This window comes from Cherax quadricarinatus, chromosome 14, assembly GCF_038502225.1.
Source record: "Cherax quadricarinatus isolate ZL_2023a chromosome 14, ASM3850222v1, whole genome shotgun sequence".
Lineage (NCBI taxonomy): Eukaryota > Metazoa > Arthropoda > Malacostraca > Decapoda > Parastacidae > Cherax > Cherax quadricarinatus.
In genome coordinates this window covers 41,133,589-41,153,175 of record NC_091305.1, presented here as the reverse complement: position 1 = coordinate 41,153,175, position 19,587 = coordinate 41,133,589, and the positions used below count along the sequence as shown (strand labels likewise).

General features: G+C 38.9%; 1 protein-coding gene across 7 annotated transcripts in view; it reads right to left on the bottom strand.

Annotated features, from left to right (window-relative positions):
- The window catches only part of swm (Zinc finger protein swm), a 243,197-nt gene that overhangs the window by 199,809 nt on the left and 23,801 nt on the right, over positions 1-19,587 (bottom strand). For 4 of the 7 annotated variants that reach the window (XM_070084978.1, XM_070084981.1, XM_070084976.1 and 1 more), the window contains exons 4-6: positions 13,904-14,095; positions 4,772-4,947; positions 4,455-4,666 (exon numbers count right to left, since the gene is read on the bottom strand). In XM_070084978.1, coding sequence (XP_069941079.1) covers positions 4,455-4,666; positions 4,772-4,947; positions 13,904-14,095 — 580 coding nt within the window. The remainder of the gene's footprint in view (positions 1-4,454; positions 4,667-4,771; positions 4,948-13,903; positions 14,096-19,587) is intronic. The other 3 variants (XM_070084980.1, XM_070084979.1, XM_070084977.1) reach the window with 2 other exon arrangements.

Sequence of the window (19,587 nt, the reverse complement as noted above, 5' to 3'; positions counted from 1 at the left end):
AATTGCCAATTTCTGACCACCATATTGGGTAGTCCAAATTAGTAAATGGGAGGTTTCTTGTACTCAGCTGATAGATAAAATGGAGTTCTAAAGAAATAGCTATGAGTTTGGTCAACTGGAACAATGGAATTGGCTGAAAATTGGGCTCAAAGTCGGCGAAATCGCCGATACGCATATGTCGCCGAGACCGCTAACTTCGCGGGACCATAATTCCACGAGTTTTCGACCAAATTTCGAACTTTTGGTGTCATTACCATCGGGAAAAGATTCTCTATCATTTCATAAGAAAAAATAATTCTTTTTTTTTTTCAAAAATTGAGCGACATAGAATGACAGTTTCAGAGAGGGGCCTGAAACAGTCAAAGGGTTAAGGGCAATGTGTGGTGTAAATATTATGCAGAAAATTCGGAGTGTGGAAATTAGGAAAAGGTGTGGAGTTAATAAAAGTTTTAGTCAGAGGGCAGAAGAGGGGTTGTTGAGGTGGTTTGGTCATTTAGAGAGAATGAATCAAAGTAGAATGACATGGAAAGCATATAAATCTATAGGGGAAGGAAGGCGGGGTAGGGTCCGTCCTCGAAAGGGTTGGAGAGAGGGGGTAAAGGAGGTTTTGTGGGCAAGGGGCTTGGACTTCCAGCAAGCGTGCGGGAGCGTGTTAGATAGGAGTGAATGGAGATGAATGGTACTTGGGACCTGACGATCTGTTGGAGTGTGAGCAGGGTAATATTTAGTGAAGGTAGGTAGTAGGTTGGTAGACAGCAACCACCCAGGGAGGTACTACCGTCCTGCCAAGTGAGTGTAAAACGAAAGCCTGTGATTGTTTTACATAATGGTAGGATTGCTGATGTCTTTTGTCTGTCTCACAAATATGCAAGATTACAGGTATGTCTTGCTACTTCTACTTACACTTAGGTCACACTACACATACATGTACACATTTATTTATACACACTCATCTGAGTTTTCTTTGATTTTATCTTAATAGTTCTTGGTCTTATTACTTTTCCTTTTATATCCATGGGGAAGTGGAAGAAGAATCTTTCCTCCGTAAGCCATGCGTGTTGTAAAAGTCAACTAAAATGCCGGGAACAATGGGCTAGTAACCCCTTTTCCTGTAAAGATTACTAAAAAGAATAAGAAGAAGAAAATAGTCAAAGTGGGAAGTCGGAATGTGCGTGGATGTTGTGCAGATGATAAGAAAGAGATGATTGTGCATGTTATGAATGAGAAGAAGCTGGATGTCCTGGCTTTAAGTGAAACAAAGCTGAAGGGGGTGGGAGAGTTTCAGTGGAGAGGAATAAATAGGATTAGGTCAGGGGTTTCAAATAGAGTTAGAGCTAAAGAAGGAGTAGCAATAATGTTGAAGGATAAGCTATGGCAGGAAAAGAGGGACTATAAATGTATTAATTCAAGGATTATGTGGAGTAAAATAAAGATTGGATGTGAAAAGTGGGTTATAATAAGCGTGTATGCACCTGGAGAAGAGAGAAGTGTAGAGGAGAGAGAGAGAGAGATTTTGGGAAATGTTGAGTGAATGCGTGGGGAGTTTTGAATCAAGTGTGAGAGTAATGGTGGTTGGGGATTTCAATGCTAAAGTGGGTAAAAATGTTATGGAGGGAGTAGTAGGTAAATTTGGGGTGCCAGGGGTAAATGTAAATAGGGAGCCTTTAATTGAGCTAAGTGTAGAAAGAGATTTTGGTAATAAGTAATACATATTTTATGAAAAAGAGGATAAATAAATATACAAGGTATGATGTAGCACGTAATGAAAGTAGTTTATTAGATTATGTATTGGTGGATAAAAGGTTGATGGGTAGGCTCCAGGATGTACATGTTTATAGAGGGGCAACTGATATATCGGATAATTATTTAGTTGTAGCTACAGTTAGAGTAAGAGGTACATGGGAAAAGAGGAAGGTGGCAGCAACAAGTAAGAGGGAGGTGAAAGTGTATAAACTAAGGGAGGAGGAAGTTCGGGTGAGATATAAGCGACTATTGGCAGAAAGGTGGGCTAGTGCAAAGATGAGTATGGGGGGGTTGAAGAGGGTTGGAATAGTTTTAAAAATGCAGTATTAGAATGTGGGGCAGAAGTTTGTGGTTATAGGAGGGTGGGGGCAAAAGGAAAGAGGAGTGATTGGTGGAATGATGAAGTAAAGGGTGTGATAAAAGAGAAAAAGTTAGCTTATGAGAGGTTTTTACAAAGCAGAAGTGCTATAAGAAGAGCAGAGTATATGGAGAGTAAAAGAAAGGTAAAGAGTGGTGGTGAGAGTGCACAAAAGGAGAGCAGATGATAGAGTGGGAGAGGCACTGTCAAGAAATTTTAATGAAAATAAGAAAAAATTTTGGAGTGAGTTAAACAAGTTAAGAAAGCCTAGGGAAAGTATGGATCTGTCAGTTAAAAACAGAGTAGGGGAGTTAGTAGATGGGGAGATGGAAGTATTAGGTAGATGGCGAGAATATTTTGAGGAACTTTTAAATGTTAAGGAAGAAACAGAGGCAGTAATTTCATGCACTGGCCAGGGAGGTATACCATCTTTTAGGAGTGAAGAAGAGCAGAATGTGAGTGTGGTGGAAGTACATGAGGTATTACGTAAAATGAAAGGGGGTAAATCAGCTGGAATTGATGGGATCATGACAGAAATGTTAAAAGCAGGGGGGGATACAGTGTTGGAGTGGTTGGTACTTTTGTTTAATAAATGTATGAAAGAGGGGAAGGTACCTAGGGATTGGCGGAGAGCATGTATAGTCCCTTTATATAAAGGGAAAGGGGACAAAGAGACTGTAAAAATTATAGAGGAATAAGTTTACTGAGTATACCAGGAAAAGTGTACGGTAGGGTTATAATTGAAAGAATTAGAGGTAAGACAGAATGTAGGATTGCGAATGAGCAAGGAGGTTTCAGAGTGGGTAGGTGATGTGTAGATCAAGTGTTTACATTGAAGCATATATGTGAACAGTATTTAGATAAAGGTAGGGAAGTTTTTATTGCCTTTATGGATTTAGAAAAGGCATATGATAGAGTGGATAGAGGAGCAATGTGGCAGATGTTGCAAGTATATGGAATAGGTGGTAAGTTATTAAATGCTGTAAAGAGTTTTTATGAGGATAGTGAGGCTCAGGTTAGGGTGTGTAGAAGAGAGGGAGACTACTTCCCAGTAAAAGTAGGTCTTAGACAGGGATGTGTAATGTCACCATGGTTGTTTAATATAGTTATAGATGGGGTTGTAAAGGAAGTAAATGCTAGGGTGTTCGGGAGAGGGGTGGGATTAAATTTTGGGGAATCAAATTCAAAATGGGAATTGACACAGTTACTTTTTGCTGATGATACTGTGCTTATGGGAGATTCTAAAGAAAAATTGCAAAGGTTAGTGGATGAGTTTGGGAATGTGCATAAAGGTAGAAAGTTGAAAGTGAACACAGAAAAGAGTAAGGCGATGAGGGTGTCAAATGATTTAGATAAAGAAAAATTGGATATCAAATTGGGGAGGAGTATGGAAGAAGTGAATGTTTTCAGATACTTGGGAGTTGATGTGTCGGTGGATGGATTTATGAAGGATGAGGTTAATCATAGAATTGATGAGGGAAAAAAGGTGAGTGGTGCGTTGAGGTATATGTGGAGTCAAAAAACGTTATCTATGGAGGCAAAGAAGGGAATGTATGAAAGTATAGTAGTACCAACACTCTTATATGGGTGTGAAGCTTGGGTGGTAAATGCAGCAGCGAGGAGACGGTTGGAGACAGTGGAGATGTCCTGTTTAAGGGCAATGTGTGGTGTAAATATTATGCAGAAAATTCGGAGTGTGGAAAATAGGAAAAGGTGTGGAGTTAATAAAAGTATTAGTCAGAGGGCAGAAGAGGGGTTGTTGAGGTGGTTTGGTCATTTAGAGAGAATGGATCAAAGTAGAATGACATGGAAAGCATGTAAATCTATAGGGTAAGGAAGGCGGGGTAGGGGTCGTCCTCGAAAGGGTTGGAGAGAGGGGGTAAAGGAGGTTTTGTGGGCAAGGGGCTTGGACTTCCAGCAAAGCGTGTGTGAGCGTGTTAGATAGGAGTGAATGGAGACAAATGGTACTTGGGACCTGACGATCTGTTGGAGTGTGAGCAGGGTAATATTTAGTGAAGGGATTCAAGGAAACCGGTTATTTTCATATAGTCGGACTTGAGTCCTGGAAATGGGAAGTACAATGCCTGCACTTTAAAGGAGGGGTTTGGGATATTGGCAGTTTGGAGGGATATGTTGTGTATCTTTACATGTGTATGCTTCTAAACTGTTGTATTCTGAGCACCTCTGCAAAAACAGTGATAATGTGCGAGTGTGGTGAAAGTGTTGAATGATGATGAAAGTATTTTCTTTTTGGGGATTTTCTTTCTTTTTTGGGTCACCCTGCCTCGGTGGGAGACGGCCGACTTGTTGAAAAAAAATAAATATAAATAAATAAATCATAATGAAGCCTTACCCCTTGGAATAGATTTTGAGTTTCTGGATGGACTAGGTGATCTGGGTATGGGGGGAGGTGACCTTCCACGAACAGAAGATCTGTTGTTTCTTGGGCTCATGGAACGTGATCTGTTTCTTGATCTAGATTTTCTCTCACACGATCTGGATCGACGAGGACTTCGAGATCGTCTCGGACTACGGCTACGTGATCTTGTGCGAGAGCGTCGATATCTGCAAATAGTTGTGTAACTGGTTACTGATTTTTTTTTATATTCTTTTTTATACATAAATTAGTTTTATCATAAATAATTTCAACAAATCAAGAGGATGGCTTACCGTTTTGAGATAGGAGATCTTCTTCTCCTATCATCATATTTACTACGACCGCTTCTGCATCTAGAACGTGACCTTCGAGATCTATCTCTGCTCCTTGAACCAGATCGTGATCTAGAGCGTGACCTTCCCCGAGATGGTGATCTTCGTCTGCCTCTTCTATCATCTCTATCTCTTTCCTTTAAGCAAGAAAGAGTCATTTCTAATTATTTCTATATACAGTATTTATTAAAATAAATGTTAAAAATTATTGAAATAGTCTGGTTATTCAGAAAGGATTGAAGAGAATAGGTCAAGTAAGAGGGTGCATAAATCTGCAGTGGCTGGATGGGTAAATGAAAGGATTTAAGGAATCTGGTTAGCCATACTCGAGTTCTGGAAGTGACAAGTACAGTACCTGCACTCTGAAGGATGGGTGGGGATGTTGCAATTTGAAGGTTAATTTGTATTGTGAAGGCTGCGTACTTCTGGTAAGACAACTACTGAATGAATGACTGTGAGCATGTTTCCTTCTTTGGATCACATTACCTTGGTGTTAAATAGCCTAAGTGATGTACCAAATGAAAGTTCATCATACCTAAGGTCAAAGGTATATAATACTGACAGGTTGTTACTGAGACATGCACACACCTGGGTATCTGAAGTCTTTGTTTTTTACATTCCTGTATCAGACTGAAAAAACCTGTTGAGGTGAAGCATCTTCCAAAAGAAACTCATCAGGTGTTGTGCATGTCTCTTCATACTTCATTCATATCATTCATCTAGATTTAAAATGTTAAAAGTGACATTCTCTCTCACTTTACCATTCATATCAAACTAATTAAGATCAACATCATATACTTTAGTAATAAATGAAAGCTTTTGCATGTCAAGTTATCTTACCATTTATCCTTCACTTCATACAATCACATTAAGCACACACTTTTTACATGAAGTTACCTCTCTACATACTGTCAAACTTGCACCTTACAGCTCCATTTACTAACTAAACCGTCACACTACCTTACAGCCTACATGGAGATAGGCCTACAGAGGCCATTTTTATTTTAATTTCCCCAAGAGCCAGGGAAAAGGGGGTTAACTAAGCAGTTATTTTTGGTATACAGTATTAAGAGATATCTATTACTTAATGTACTTACAGCATGATTATGTAATTACAAAGACATATTAAAATGAATCAATATATGCACAGAAAATTTAAGCAATAATGAATTTGATATGTGCAATATCCAGGTATTCAGTGGCTTTATCAATACAAGGACATAATCCGAAGACTAGAAATATGTACAGAAGACAGTCTTCTAATTATGTCCTTGTACTGTATTTTTTTATTATTTTTTTTTATTATCACACTAGCCGATTCCCACCAAGGCAGGGTGGCCCGAAAAAGAAAAACTTTCACTAAAAGAGGAGGCATGGCCCACTTTCATCATTCACTCCATCACTGTCTTGCCAGAAAGGTGCTTTACACTACAGTTTTTAAACTGCAACATTAACACCCCTCCTTCAGAGTGCAGGCACTGTACTTCCCATCTCCAGGACTCAAGTCCGGACTGCCGGTTTCCCTGAACCCCTTCATAAATGTTACTTTGTTCACACTCCAGCAGCACGTCAAGTATTAAAAACCATTCGTCTCCATTCACTCCTATCAAACACGCTCACGCATGCCTGCTGGAAGTCCAAGCCCCTCGCACACAAAACCTCCTTTACCCCCTCCCTCCAACCTTTCCTAGGCCGACCCCTACCCCGCCTTCCTTCCACTACTGCATTGTATTGATAAAACCGCTGGTTGACAAAATGTCTACAAATTTAAGATACCAAGATTTTGAACACCTTTTTAATTTATCATCTTGTTGGTAATGCATACCTTTGATACAGAATCTAAGTAATGTTAGAGCAAATGTATAAATCCCTCATGCTCACCCCATGCTGATTACTACTTCATTTTTATACAGAAATATAACTAAATTATTCTAAAGAATACAGTACTCTAGACACACACTGTACTGCATATATTAAGCTTTCAGTCAAAATATTACTGTATTAGTATGAAGTAGTATCAAGTCTCAGTTTCAAAGCCTGCATAACCATGCTTTTTGCAAAGCTATAACTATAAAATATTAACCCTTTAACTGTTTTGGTCATATATATACGTGTTACGCACCACTGTTTCTGACGTATTTATATGCGTAAATTCTAGCGGCTTCAAATCAAGCGGGAGAAAGCTGGTAGGCCCACAAGTGAGAGAATGGGTCTGTGTGGTCAGTGTGCACCACAAAAAAATCCTGCAGCACACAGTGCATAATGAGAAAAAAAAAATGACCGTTTTTTTGGATTAAAACGCCAACTTTGAGGTGTATATTTTCGTATAGTATTTATCGTGTATTCTCGTTTTCATGGTCTCAGGTGATAAAATGGAAAACATAATACAGAAATAGGGATGATTTTGATTACTTTCAAAATGAAAACAACCTTGAAATTGAGCTCAAAGTAGCGGAAATGTTCGATTTTTACCAATGATCAGGAGTAAGCAGATCACACCACATGTCCAATACACTTCAACTGGGGAGTCTAATATTCTTTCACTAGTGCACTGATATTATTTATACCATTTTTACAATAATGCAGTAGTCTGCATAACAGTAAATTTTGTATTTTTTTGTATGAATAAAAAATCAAAATAGAAAGCAATAGTAATATAAGAGGGGCCTAGAGACATGACTAATGAACAGAGGATATGTTATTTTAGTGCCAAGAATGTCTACATTGTTTATTCTGGACCCTATTTTGAAATTGGCATCTGTTTTAATTTCTGACCACTTTATTGGGTAGTTCAAATCGGTAAATCAGCGGTTTCTTGTACTCAACAGATAGAAAAAATGGAGTTCTAAAGAAATAGCTACGAGTTTGGTCAACTGGAACAACGTAACTGGCCAAAAACAGGGCTCAAAGTCGGCGAAATCGCCAATGCGTATTTGTCGCCGAGACTGCTAACTTCGCGGGAGCGTAATTCCGTGAGTTTTCAACCAAAATTCGTACTTTTGGTGTCATTACCATCAGAAAAAGATTCTCTATCATTTCATAAGAAAAAATAATTTTTTTTTTCCAAAAATTTATTGACATAGAACGAGTTTCAGAAAGGGGCCTGTGACAGTCAAAGGGTTAATAACAACCCACTTACAATTATGTATTTTTTCTGAGGGGGTAAATTATTATACAGTAATTTATTTTCTTATTAACACACTGGCCATTTCCCACCAAGGCAGGGTGGCCCGAAAAAGAAAAACTTTCCTCATCATTCACTCCATCACTGTCTTGCCAGAGGCACACTTACATTACAGGTATAAAACTGCAACATTATAACCCATCCTTCAGAGTGCAGGCACTGTACTTCCCACCTCCAGGACTCAAGTCCAGCCTGCCGGTTTCCAATTCCCTTCATAAATGTTACCTCGCTCACACTCCAACAGCGCATCAAATCCTAAAAACCATCTGTCTCCATTCACTTCTATCTAACATGCTCATGCATGCTTTCTGGAAGTCCAAACCTCCTCACACACACACAAAATGTCCTTTACCCCCTCCCTCTAACCTTTCCTAGGCCAACCCCTGCCCTGCCTTTCTTCCACTATAGATTTCTACACTCTCCAGGTCATTCTATTTTGTTCCACCCTTTCTAAATGTCCAAACCACCTCAACAACCCCTCCTCGGCCATCTGGATAATACTTTTAGTAACCTCACACCTCTTAATTTCCAAGCTACAGATTCTCTGCATTATATTCACACTGCACATTGCCCTCAGACACGACATCTCCACAACCTCCAGTCATCTCCTTGTTGCAACATTCACCATTCATGCTTCACGCCCATGTAAGAGCATTGGTAAAACTATGCTCTCATACATTCCTCTCTCTACTTCCATGGATAATGTTGTCTCCCCAGAATCCTCAGTGTAACACTCACCTTTTTCTCCTCATAAATTTTATGATTCACCTTATCTTTCATAGACCCATCTGCTGAAATGTCCGCTCCCAAATATCTGAAGACGTTCACTTTCTCCATACTCCTTCCCTCTAATCTGATATCCAGTCTTTTATTACCTAAATATTTTGTTACCCTCATCACCTTACTCTTTCCTAAATTCACTTTAAATTTCCTTCTTTTACACACCCTACCAAACTCGTCCACCAACCTCTGCAATTCTCTTCAGAATCTCCCAAAAGCACTGTGTCATCAGGAAAGAGCAACTGTGACAACTCCCTCTTTGTGTTGGATTCTTTATCTTTTAACCCCACATTTCTTGCCAACACCCGAGCATTAACTTCTCTTACAACCCCACCTATAAATATACTGAACAACCATGGTGACATCACACATTCTGTCTAAGGCCTACTTTTACTAGGAAATCTCCCTCTTTCCTACATACTCCAACCTGAACCTCACTATGCTCATTAAAACTCTTCACTTTCAGTGACCTACCTCCTATTCCATACATTTGCCACACTGCCCCTCTATCCACCCTAACATACACCTTTTCCAAATCCATATATGCCATAAAAACCTCTTTACCCATATCTGTTCACCTATGTTTCACTGTAAACACTTGGCCTACACACCCCCTACCCTTCCTAAAGCCTCCTTGTTCATCTGCTATCCTGCTCTCCGTCTTACTCTCAATTCCTTCAATAATAACTACCATATGTTTACCAGGTATACTCAACCTGGTATACTATAATTTTTACACACGCCTTTGTCCCCGTAATTATTTATTACTATTAGACCTCATGTAGCATGCTAAGGAAACCTTATGAAGCAAGCTAAGGAGAACTTGTGTAGCAAGCTAAGGAGAACTCGTGTAGCAAGCTAAGGAGAACTTGTGTAGCAAGCTAAGGAGAACTTGTGTAGCAAGCTAAGGAGAACTTGTGTAGCAAGCTAAGGAGAACTTGTGTAGCAAGCTAAGGAGAACTTGTGTAGCAAGCTAAGGAGAACTCGTGTAGCAAGCTAAGGAGAACTCGTGTAGCAAGCTAAGGAGAACTCGTGTAGCAAGCTAAGGAGAACTTGTGTAGCAAGCTAAGGAGAACTTGTGTAGCAAGCTAAGGAGAACTTGTGTAGCAAGCTAAGGAGAATTTGTGTAGCAAGCTAAGGAGAACTTAAGTAGCAAGCTAAGGAGAACTTGTGTAGCAAGCTAAGGAGAACTTATGTAGCAAGCTAAGGAGAACTTGTGTAGCAAGCTAAGGAGAACTTATGTAGCAAGCTAAGGAGAACTTGTGTAGCAAGCTAAGGAGAACTTATGTAGCAAGCTAAGGAGAGCTTGTGTAGCAAGCTGAGGAGTTTGAGCTACATTACCAGCAACTATTCTCACAAGACATTTACAGTATGGCTCACACACCACAAGCATACACCTTAATGCTTGCCTCTTATAAGAGCTTCTTTATTTAACCGCCTTAACCCATGTGGAAGTACACTTCATATCAGCCACCATACAGCTTCTTTATGAGATTGGCTTAACTAGCCAGATCCTGTAAGTGACTCTGGTTTAGTGTGGAAGCACAGTTATCAACACCTAAAACCGAGCCTCCACAAAACACCAGTCTAACTTGGTACAGTATTTCAGACATTCCTGCTCTACTACCACATTTAGCGATTTTTTTTACTCATTGCCCATCAGCCAAGGCAGGGGGAAATCAAAGAGAAATTTATCATCATTAATTATAACATTCTAGGTAGTAGGTTGGTAGACAGCAACCGCCCAGGGAGGTACTACCGTCCTGCCAAGCGTGTGTAAAACGAAAGCCTGTAATTGTTTTACATGATGGTAGGATTGCTGGTGTCCATTTTTCTGTCTCATAAACATGCAAGGTTTCAGGTACATCTTGCTACTTCTACTTACACTTAGGTCACATGACACATACATGTACAAGCATATATATACACACACCCCTCTGGGTTTTCTTCTATTTTCTTACTAGTTCTTGTTCTTGTTTATTTCCTCTTACCTCCATAGGAAAGTGGAACAGAATTCTTCCTCCGTAATCCATGCGTGTTGTAAGAGGTAACTAAAATGCCGGGAGCAAGGGGCTAGTAACCCCTTCTCCTGTATATATTACTAAATGTAAAAGGAGAAACTTTCGTTTTTCCTTTTGGGCCACCCCGCCTCGGTGGGATATGGCCGGTGTGTTGAAAGAAAGAAAGAAGTATAACATTATTATGTAAGTGTGAAACATGGGTTTTATGATTTCCAACCAGGAAGCTGGAAGCAGCCAAACATGTCAAAGGGCAATGTGTGAGATGAACATTATGCAGAGAATGCACAGCAAGGAGATTATAAAATATTAAGGGGTCACTGAAAGTATAAGTCAGAGGGTTAGTGAGGTCTCTTGGGCATTTAGAGAACATGAACATGCAGCAGAATAGGATGACTAAAGAGATGTATAAATGTAGAATGAAAGGTAGATGCCTGAGTCATCCCAGAAAGGATTGAGGGAGAGGAATAAAGGTTTTTCTGGTTTCTGGACTTGAACTTCAAACAGGCTTGTGTGAGTGTATTGTATCAAAATGGAGACAAGTGGTTTTCAGGACTTGACATGTTGTTGGAGTATGAACAAGGTAATACTTATAAAAGAAGCCAGGGAAACTTTTTAGCCAGACTTGAGTCCTGGAAGTAGGAAATACATTCAGGTACTCTGAAGGAAAAGTGGAGAAGTTGCAGTTCGGAGCGCCGTTTGAAACGTGATGTCAGCGCACTTCTGACAAGATAGCAATCAAGTAAATGATGTATGTTTTTCTTTTTTTTTTCAGGTTGCCCTACCATGGTGGGACACAGCCAGTGTATTTAAAAAATAAGTGTTTAAGTATGCCTCTCACTGCCATTTCAAGTCTCAAGCCTTAGTCACCTACCGCCACCTAATGCAGTGCATTGTGAGGTAACACTGTCATGTAAACAAATGGATTTTGTTGCAAGGGGACACTTGCAACAGCAGTTGGTGGAACTTGAAGGATGCCTTATTTTAGCGAAATTTATTACAATTTTATTACACTGACAATTAAATTTAGCCAAACTGACCAATAACATGGAACAATACATCTCAATGAGTTGACTGAATTATCCCAGGCTACATCTACATAGTGTGTATTTTCTTTTTCTAACACATCAGCCATTTCCCACCAAGGCAGGGTGACCCAAAAAGAAAGGAAACCCCAAAAAAGAGTACTTTCATCATTGTTCAACACTTTCACTATCATTCATACATAATCACTGTCTTTGAGAGGCACTCAGATATGACAGTTTAGACATCACTCCAAACAGCTAATATCCCAAACCCCTCCTTTAAAGTGCAGGCATTGTACTTCCCACCTCCAGGATTCAAGTCTGGCTAACCAGTTTCTCTGAATCCCTTCACAAAATATTACCCTGCTCACACGCAAATAGCTCGTCGGGTTCCAAAAACCATTCATCTCCATTTACTATCTAACATGATCATGCACGCTTGCTGGAAGTCAAAGCCCCTCGCCCACAAAACCTCCTTTACCCCCTCCCTCCAACTTTTCCTAGGATGACCCCTACCCCAACTTCCTTCCAGTACAGATTTATACACTCTCCAAGTCATTCTTTGTTCTATCTTCTCTAAATGAGCAAACCACCTCAACAACCCTTCTTCAGCCCTCTGACTTAGTAACTACACACCTCCCCCTAATTTCCACACTAAGAATTCTCTGCATAATATTTACACCACACATTGCCATGAGACACGACATCTCAACTGCCTCCAGCCTCCTCTTCGCTGCATCAATTACAACCCATGCTTCACACCCATATAAGCGTGGTGATGCCACTATACTCTCGTACATTCCATTCTTTGCCTCCATGGGTAATATATTTTGTCTCTGTCTCCACAGATGGACCCATACGACCACTGTGAAAATAATCTGTATTGTACGCATATACACAACCTAAATAAGAACTTGCTTACAATTGTAAATAGGGATGTGCCAAAGCAATGGTATTAGTGGGAGTCAGCTAACTTTGATGGTATCAGTATCAGCCTAAAATTAAGTACATATTGGTATCAACACTGGATAATTCTGCTGAAATTAATAAGTACAGACTAATTTTTATGGTATCAGTTTCAGCCTGAAACTGAGCATCGATATCAGCAAAATATGTTGGCATCGTCCCATGCCTAATTTCCAATTACAGTATTTCTTTCTAAGACACCTATGATTACTGTGCCTCAAACAATTACAACCAGTAAACGTTAGCTAATACAGTTGTTTCAGCCAAATTTCAGCTTTGACAGTGGAAAGACAATACTGCTGCAGTAAGCATCTTCATTTGGAACACAAATACTAATGCCATATGCTCACAAAAACAACATATCTCTGAGTTTCAAGTAACAAAACAATTGCAAACCCATCACTCATTCCATCACTGTATCAGAGCGACTCTGGCAAGACAGTGACGAAGTTGAGTAATGGTGAAGGTGTTTCTTCTTTTTAGTGGCATTCTGCCTCGGTGGGAGACGGCCAGTAAGTTACAAGAAAAAAAAAGAATTGAAGATGCAGGGTCAATAACAGTTAAGGGGATAATCACGCATCTCTTCTCAACACCCCAGCATTTACTTATATAATCATTTCTACATACATGTGTGTACTCTACTAATAAGAGGTAAATTTGGGAACATCAAAAAGACAGGAGGTATGCAAATGTAGCCATGAGGAGAAGAAAATTAAAAAAAAAAAAAAAAATAAACTAAATGAAAGGACCAAAAGTCAAACAGCTCATAAATACAGAATTCTTACAATGTGCTGCAATAAGAACTAACAAGGATGAAATATCACAAAATCTATTGACAATTTCAACAACAGAGTATGAAGAAAGATACACAAAAACAAAACTATTTGAGTAAAAAAAAACCTAGCTACTAATACTAATGTCAAACTTAAGAAGATTTGCGGCAACAAATCAAGGAAACAAACTACAAAGAAAAATCAATGTATACACAGAAGTTGCTAAAAAAATGAGAACACTGTGCAGTATTTTTCAACAGAGCCAAAATTACCCATCAAACAGTTTATCAGGGTAATGAACAGGAGATAGAAATAGGCCAAAACAAACGAAAACAAAAGAGACTAACAAATTTATTGATCGGACGTGCTGTTGGAGTACGAGCAGGGTAACATCTATGAAGGGATTCAGGAAAACTGGTTAGCTGAACTTCATTTCTGGAGGTGGGAAGAACAGTGCTTGCACTCTGAAGGATGGGTGGGGATGTTGCGGCTCGGAGCATCATTTGAATAGCGTCATCATTGCACTTCTGGAAAGACAGCTAGAGAATGAGTGATGGTGAATGGCGTTCCTACTTCCACTCTCCATACCTTGGTGGGAAACAGCTAATGTGTAAAAAGAAAAAAAAAAAAAAAAATTAAAATGCAAACACATGGATTAATTTCAAAGATACTAGAAGGGCCAATATAAACAAGCAAAGAGATATACAGGGGTTCAAACTGAAATAAAACTCAGGAGACAATATAAACAGGGCAACCTTCAAGAAACTACTCAGTATGGAGAAGAGGCAAAAAGAAAGGAAGGTGGTAGAACAGCAATAATAGAGATAAAAATTAATAAGAGGCTGTAAAAATTTAAACCCAAGAACAAACAAATTTAATTCAGCAGAAATAAACAGATAAGAAACAATTATATACATACATACAAACCAGCATATCAACACATAGGAGAGAAGAAACATTTGAAAAGAAAAACATATGACTGCATAATATAATGAGGGATATATTACCAAGAAGTGGCAATGAAATGTATAAAGTATCATGGCAGGTGGTCAACGGGCAGTAACCATCCTAATGTCTAGTCAAAGGAGTGTAAAATGAAAACCTGCTAAATGTTTTGTATTCCAGCAGGAATGCTGGTCTTTTCCTTCTGCCTCAAACATGCAAGACCAACTAAATCTTACAAACTTCTACTTAAATTCAATTTACACTTAGATTTCTTGTTTTTATATAACAGTTCTTATTATTGGAATCCATTTTTTCTTTCAAATTTAAAAGGCCTAGTTTACAAGGTTCAAGGGAAGTGATGATCCCTAGATCCATTATATAACAGAGATATCATGGATTTCAGTTACTGTATAAAGAAATAGACTATACAATAAGAAACAACTAATGTAAGAGCTCCACATTTACTCAAATATCCAATAACAAACAAGTCACCACAAATAGTGTAACACCACAATTACACAAGCAGGATACATGGAAACATAAAATGTACAAAATCCAAGAAGAAACCACCCTAAATAACTTCTTAAGACCTAAAGAAACAAGTGTGCTCATGTTTTGAAATTGATGTAACCATAGCAAACCTCACCAATGTTTTACAGCAAGATGCAAGATATCCCAGCTCCCCAATTCAATTCTAAACATATAAAAACCTGCAACATTCAAGCAATATGACTGAGGACAGAGGTAGAGAATTTAATCATAATTTAACCACAATTCTTATGACATGTTATCTCCAACTTTCACTGCATTCTATGCCGACACAAGATGAATCAAAACAAACCCACTACTATAGGGTATCTGACTGAAGAAATAAATCTTTTTGGTTATTATCAGAAAGAAAAATGCATTATTATCACTGCAAAAAACTACACACAGCTACAAGACCTAGCAGTTAACCAGGCAAACAAAGTAACCCAACTGGAAACCACACTGAGCCATCAAATAAATAAGATAAAGCTACCCAGACCACTAAGGAACTATTAACATTTCTTCAAGACAAATCCAAAGACAATTTGAGAATCTCAATATTAGATAAAAAGCAGCAGCAATCATAAAAAGATGTGATGGATCAACTCCAACTTAATGGCTCTTTTCATAAAAAGCTCTGTCTTTCATTCAGAAAGCCAGGTGAGAACTGTAAATTAGCACATGACGCTTCGAAAAATGAAATTCAATACAACATGGCATGTGTACATATCAGAGAAGTATACAGAATAGGCAAATCATGGGTTGGTGCCTCACGGTTCATGGTATATGAGAACTTCTCATGGAGACTTACTATCATTCATTCCACATCTTAAAGTAGAATTACTACAACTCAATCTTTTCCTCACCTCAATTACACGACGATCCTTAATTAAACTTTAATTTCGTTGAATAATCTTTGTAATTTGTATTTTTGCTACCACTAACTTCCTGACAAAACCTTTCTATACTCATACACTTAAAGAGCTCCACGTCTACAAAATCTTTTTAGTTTTAGTCCTGGTCAAAACCTGCACAGAATATAGTGTACGCTACAGGTTTCTTCAAAAATTATACGAGGCTGGGTTTTTTTGAAAGTAAATGAGTGTAGTATGTAAAAGAAGTGACTGTTAATGTTGTGAAAAGAAGTGGCAAGTCCTAGCACAAAGCTAAAGGGGGTGGAAGAATTTCAATAGGGAGCAGTATATGGGGTTAAATCAGGGGTATCTGAGAGAATTATAGCTAAAGGAGAAGTAGCAAAAATATAAAATGATCAACTGTGGTATTACAAAATGGTGCATAAGTCTATAAAGTCAAGACTTAAGTGGATTAGAACAATGGTAGGATGTGAAGTAGGTGATTTTAAGTGTTTATATACCTGGGCAAGAGAGGTGTGTTGAAGAGAAAAATTTAAGAAGTTGTTAAATAAATGTTTAGGGAGTTTTGAATAAAATGAGAAAATAAATGTAGGGGACCTAAATGCTTAAGTGGGAGAAACAGCTGCAGAGGGTAAATGAAGTAAGTTTAGAGTGCCAGGGGTAAATGATAATGGGAAGAATCTAACTGAATTATGTATAGAAAGGTTTAATAACAGGTCACTTTTCATTTTTTTGGGTTTCACTGACATGACCCCAAATATTAAAAGCACTGACAATGTCATGATTTAAAAAATATTCCCCCCCCCCCCCAAAAAAAAAGAGTATTTTTTGTTATAATAAGACCAACACAATAATTTTCCCTATCATCACTTACCAAGATATGAAGGATAGGAAAGGATGGAAGGAGAGGGGTAAAGCAGGTTTTGTATGCAAGGGGCTTGGACATACAGCAGGCATGTATGAGTGTGTGAGAGAGGAGTGGAGACATAATTTTTGGGACCTGATGACCTGTTGGAGTGTGAGTAAGGTAATAATTTGTGATGGGAGTCAGGGAAACCAGTTAGCTGGACTTAAGTCCTGGAGGTGAGAAGTAGAGTGCCTGCACTCTAACAGAGGGGTTTGGGATATCTGCTGTTTGGAGGGACATCTAAGCTGTCATATCTGCATACCTCTGGCATAGTGAGAGTAATGGTGAAAGTGTTTCTTTTTCGGGTCACCCTGCCTCGGTGGGAGATGGCCAGTGTGTTAAAAAAAATAAAAATAAAGACTTACCTGAGATGCTATAATATGGGCTTTACAAAAACAGATACAGTATCTTAAAGGTACTAATATACTTTTCTTTTTTTCAACACATCAGCCATTTCCCACCGAGGCAGAGTGACCCATAAAAAGAAGCAAAAACCTTTTATCAACATTCAACACTTTCACAATCATTCATATATAATCAATGTATTTGCAGGGGCACCCAGATGCGACAGTTTAGATATCACTCCAAATAGCCATTCTCATTAATTTTACTATTTTTAAATAAACATTATTAACATTTTTTTTTTTTTTTTTTTTTTTTTTTTTTACAAGTTGGCCATCTCCTCCGAGGCAGGGTGACCCAAAAAGAAAGAAAATCCCCAAAAGGAAAATACTTTCATCATCATTCAACACTTTCACCTCACTCACACATAATCACTGTTTTTGCAGAGGTGCTCAGAACACAACAGTTTAGAAGCATATACATATAAAGATACACAACATATCCCTCCAAACTGCTAATACCCCGAACCCCTCCTTTAGAGTGCAGGCATTGTACTTCCCATTTCCAGGACTCAAGTCCGGCTATATAAAAATAACCGGTTTCCCTGAATCCCTTCACTAAATATTACCCTGCTCACACTCCAACAGCTCATCAGGCCCCAAATACCATTCATCTCCATTCACTCCTATCGAACACGCTGATGCACGCCTGCTGGAAGTCCAAGCCCCTCGCCTACAAAACCTCCCTTACCCCTTCCTTCCAATCTTTTCGAGGATGACCCCTACCCAGTCTTCCTTTCCCTACAGATTTAAATGCTCTCCATGACATTCTACTTTGATCCATTCTCTCTAAATGACCAAACCACCTCAACAACCCCTCTTCATCCCTCTGACTAATACTTTTATTAACTCCTCACCTAATAATTTCCACACCCCGAATTTTCTGCATAATATTTACACCACACATTGTCCTTAGACAGGACATCTCCACTGCCGCCAACCATCTCCTCATTGCAGCATTTACAACCCAAGCTTCACACCCATATAAGAGTGTTGGTACCATTATAGTTTCATGCATTTCTTTCTTTGCCTCCATAGATAACTTTTTTTGTCTCCACATATACCTCAATGCACCACTCACCTTTTTTCCTTCATCAATTTTACGGTTAACCTTTTTTTTTTTTTTCAACAAGTCGGCCGTCTCCCACTGAGGCAGGGTGACCCAAAAAGAAAAAATCCCCAAAAAGAAAATACTTTCATCATCATTCAACACTTTCACTTCACTCACACACAATCACTGTTTTTGCAGAGGTGCTCAGAACACAACAGTTTAGAAGTATATGTATAAAGATACACAACATATCCCTCCAAACTGCTAATACCCCGAACCCCTCCTTTAGAGTGCAGGCATTGTACTTCCCATTTCCAGGACTCAAGTCCGGCTATATAAAAATAACCGGTTTCCCTGAATCCCTTCACTAAATATTACCCTGCTCACACTCCAACAGATCATCAGGTCCCAAATACCATTCATCTCCATTCACTCCTATCGAACACGCTCATGCTGGAAGTCCAAGCCTCTCACCCACAAAACCTCCCTTACCCCTTCCTTCCAACCTTTTCGAGGACGACCCCTACCCCGCCTTCCTTCTCCTACAGATTTAAATGCTCTCCATGTCATTCTACTTTGATCCATTCTCTCTAAATGACCAAACCACCTCAACAACCCCTCTTCATCCCTCTGACTAATACTTTTATTAACTCCTCACCTAATAATTTCCACACCCCGAATTTTCTGCATAATATTTACACCACACATTGCCCTTAGACAGGACATCTCCACTGCCTCCAACTGCCTCCTCACTGCTGCATTCACAACCCAAGCTTCACATCCATATAAGTGTGTTGGTACTACTATACTTTCATACATTCCCTTCTTTGCCTCCACAGATAACGTTTTTTGACTCCACATATACCTCAACACACCACTCACCTTTTTTCCCTCATCAATTCTATGATTAACCTCATCCTTCATAAATCCATCCGCCGACACGTCAACTCCCAAGTATCTGAAAACATTCACTTCTTCCATACTCCTCCTCCCCAATTTGATATCCAATTTTTCTTTATCTAAATCATTTGATACCCTCATCACCTTACTCTTTTCTATGTTCACTTTCAACTTTCTACCTTTACACACACTCCCAAACTCATCCACTAACCTTTGCAATTTTTCTTTAGAATCTCCCATAAGCACAGTATCATCAGTAAAAAGTAACTGTGTCAATTCCCATTTTGTATTCGATTCCCCATAATTTAATCCCACCCCTCTCCCGAACACCCTAGCATTTACTTCTTCTACAACCCCATCTATAAATATATTAAACAACCATGGTGACATTACACATCCCTGTCTAAGACCTACTTTTACTGGG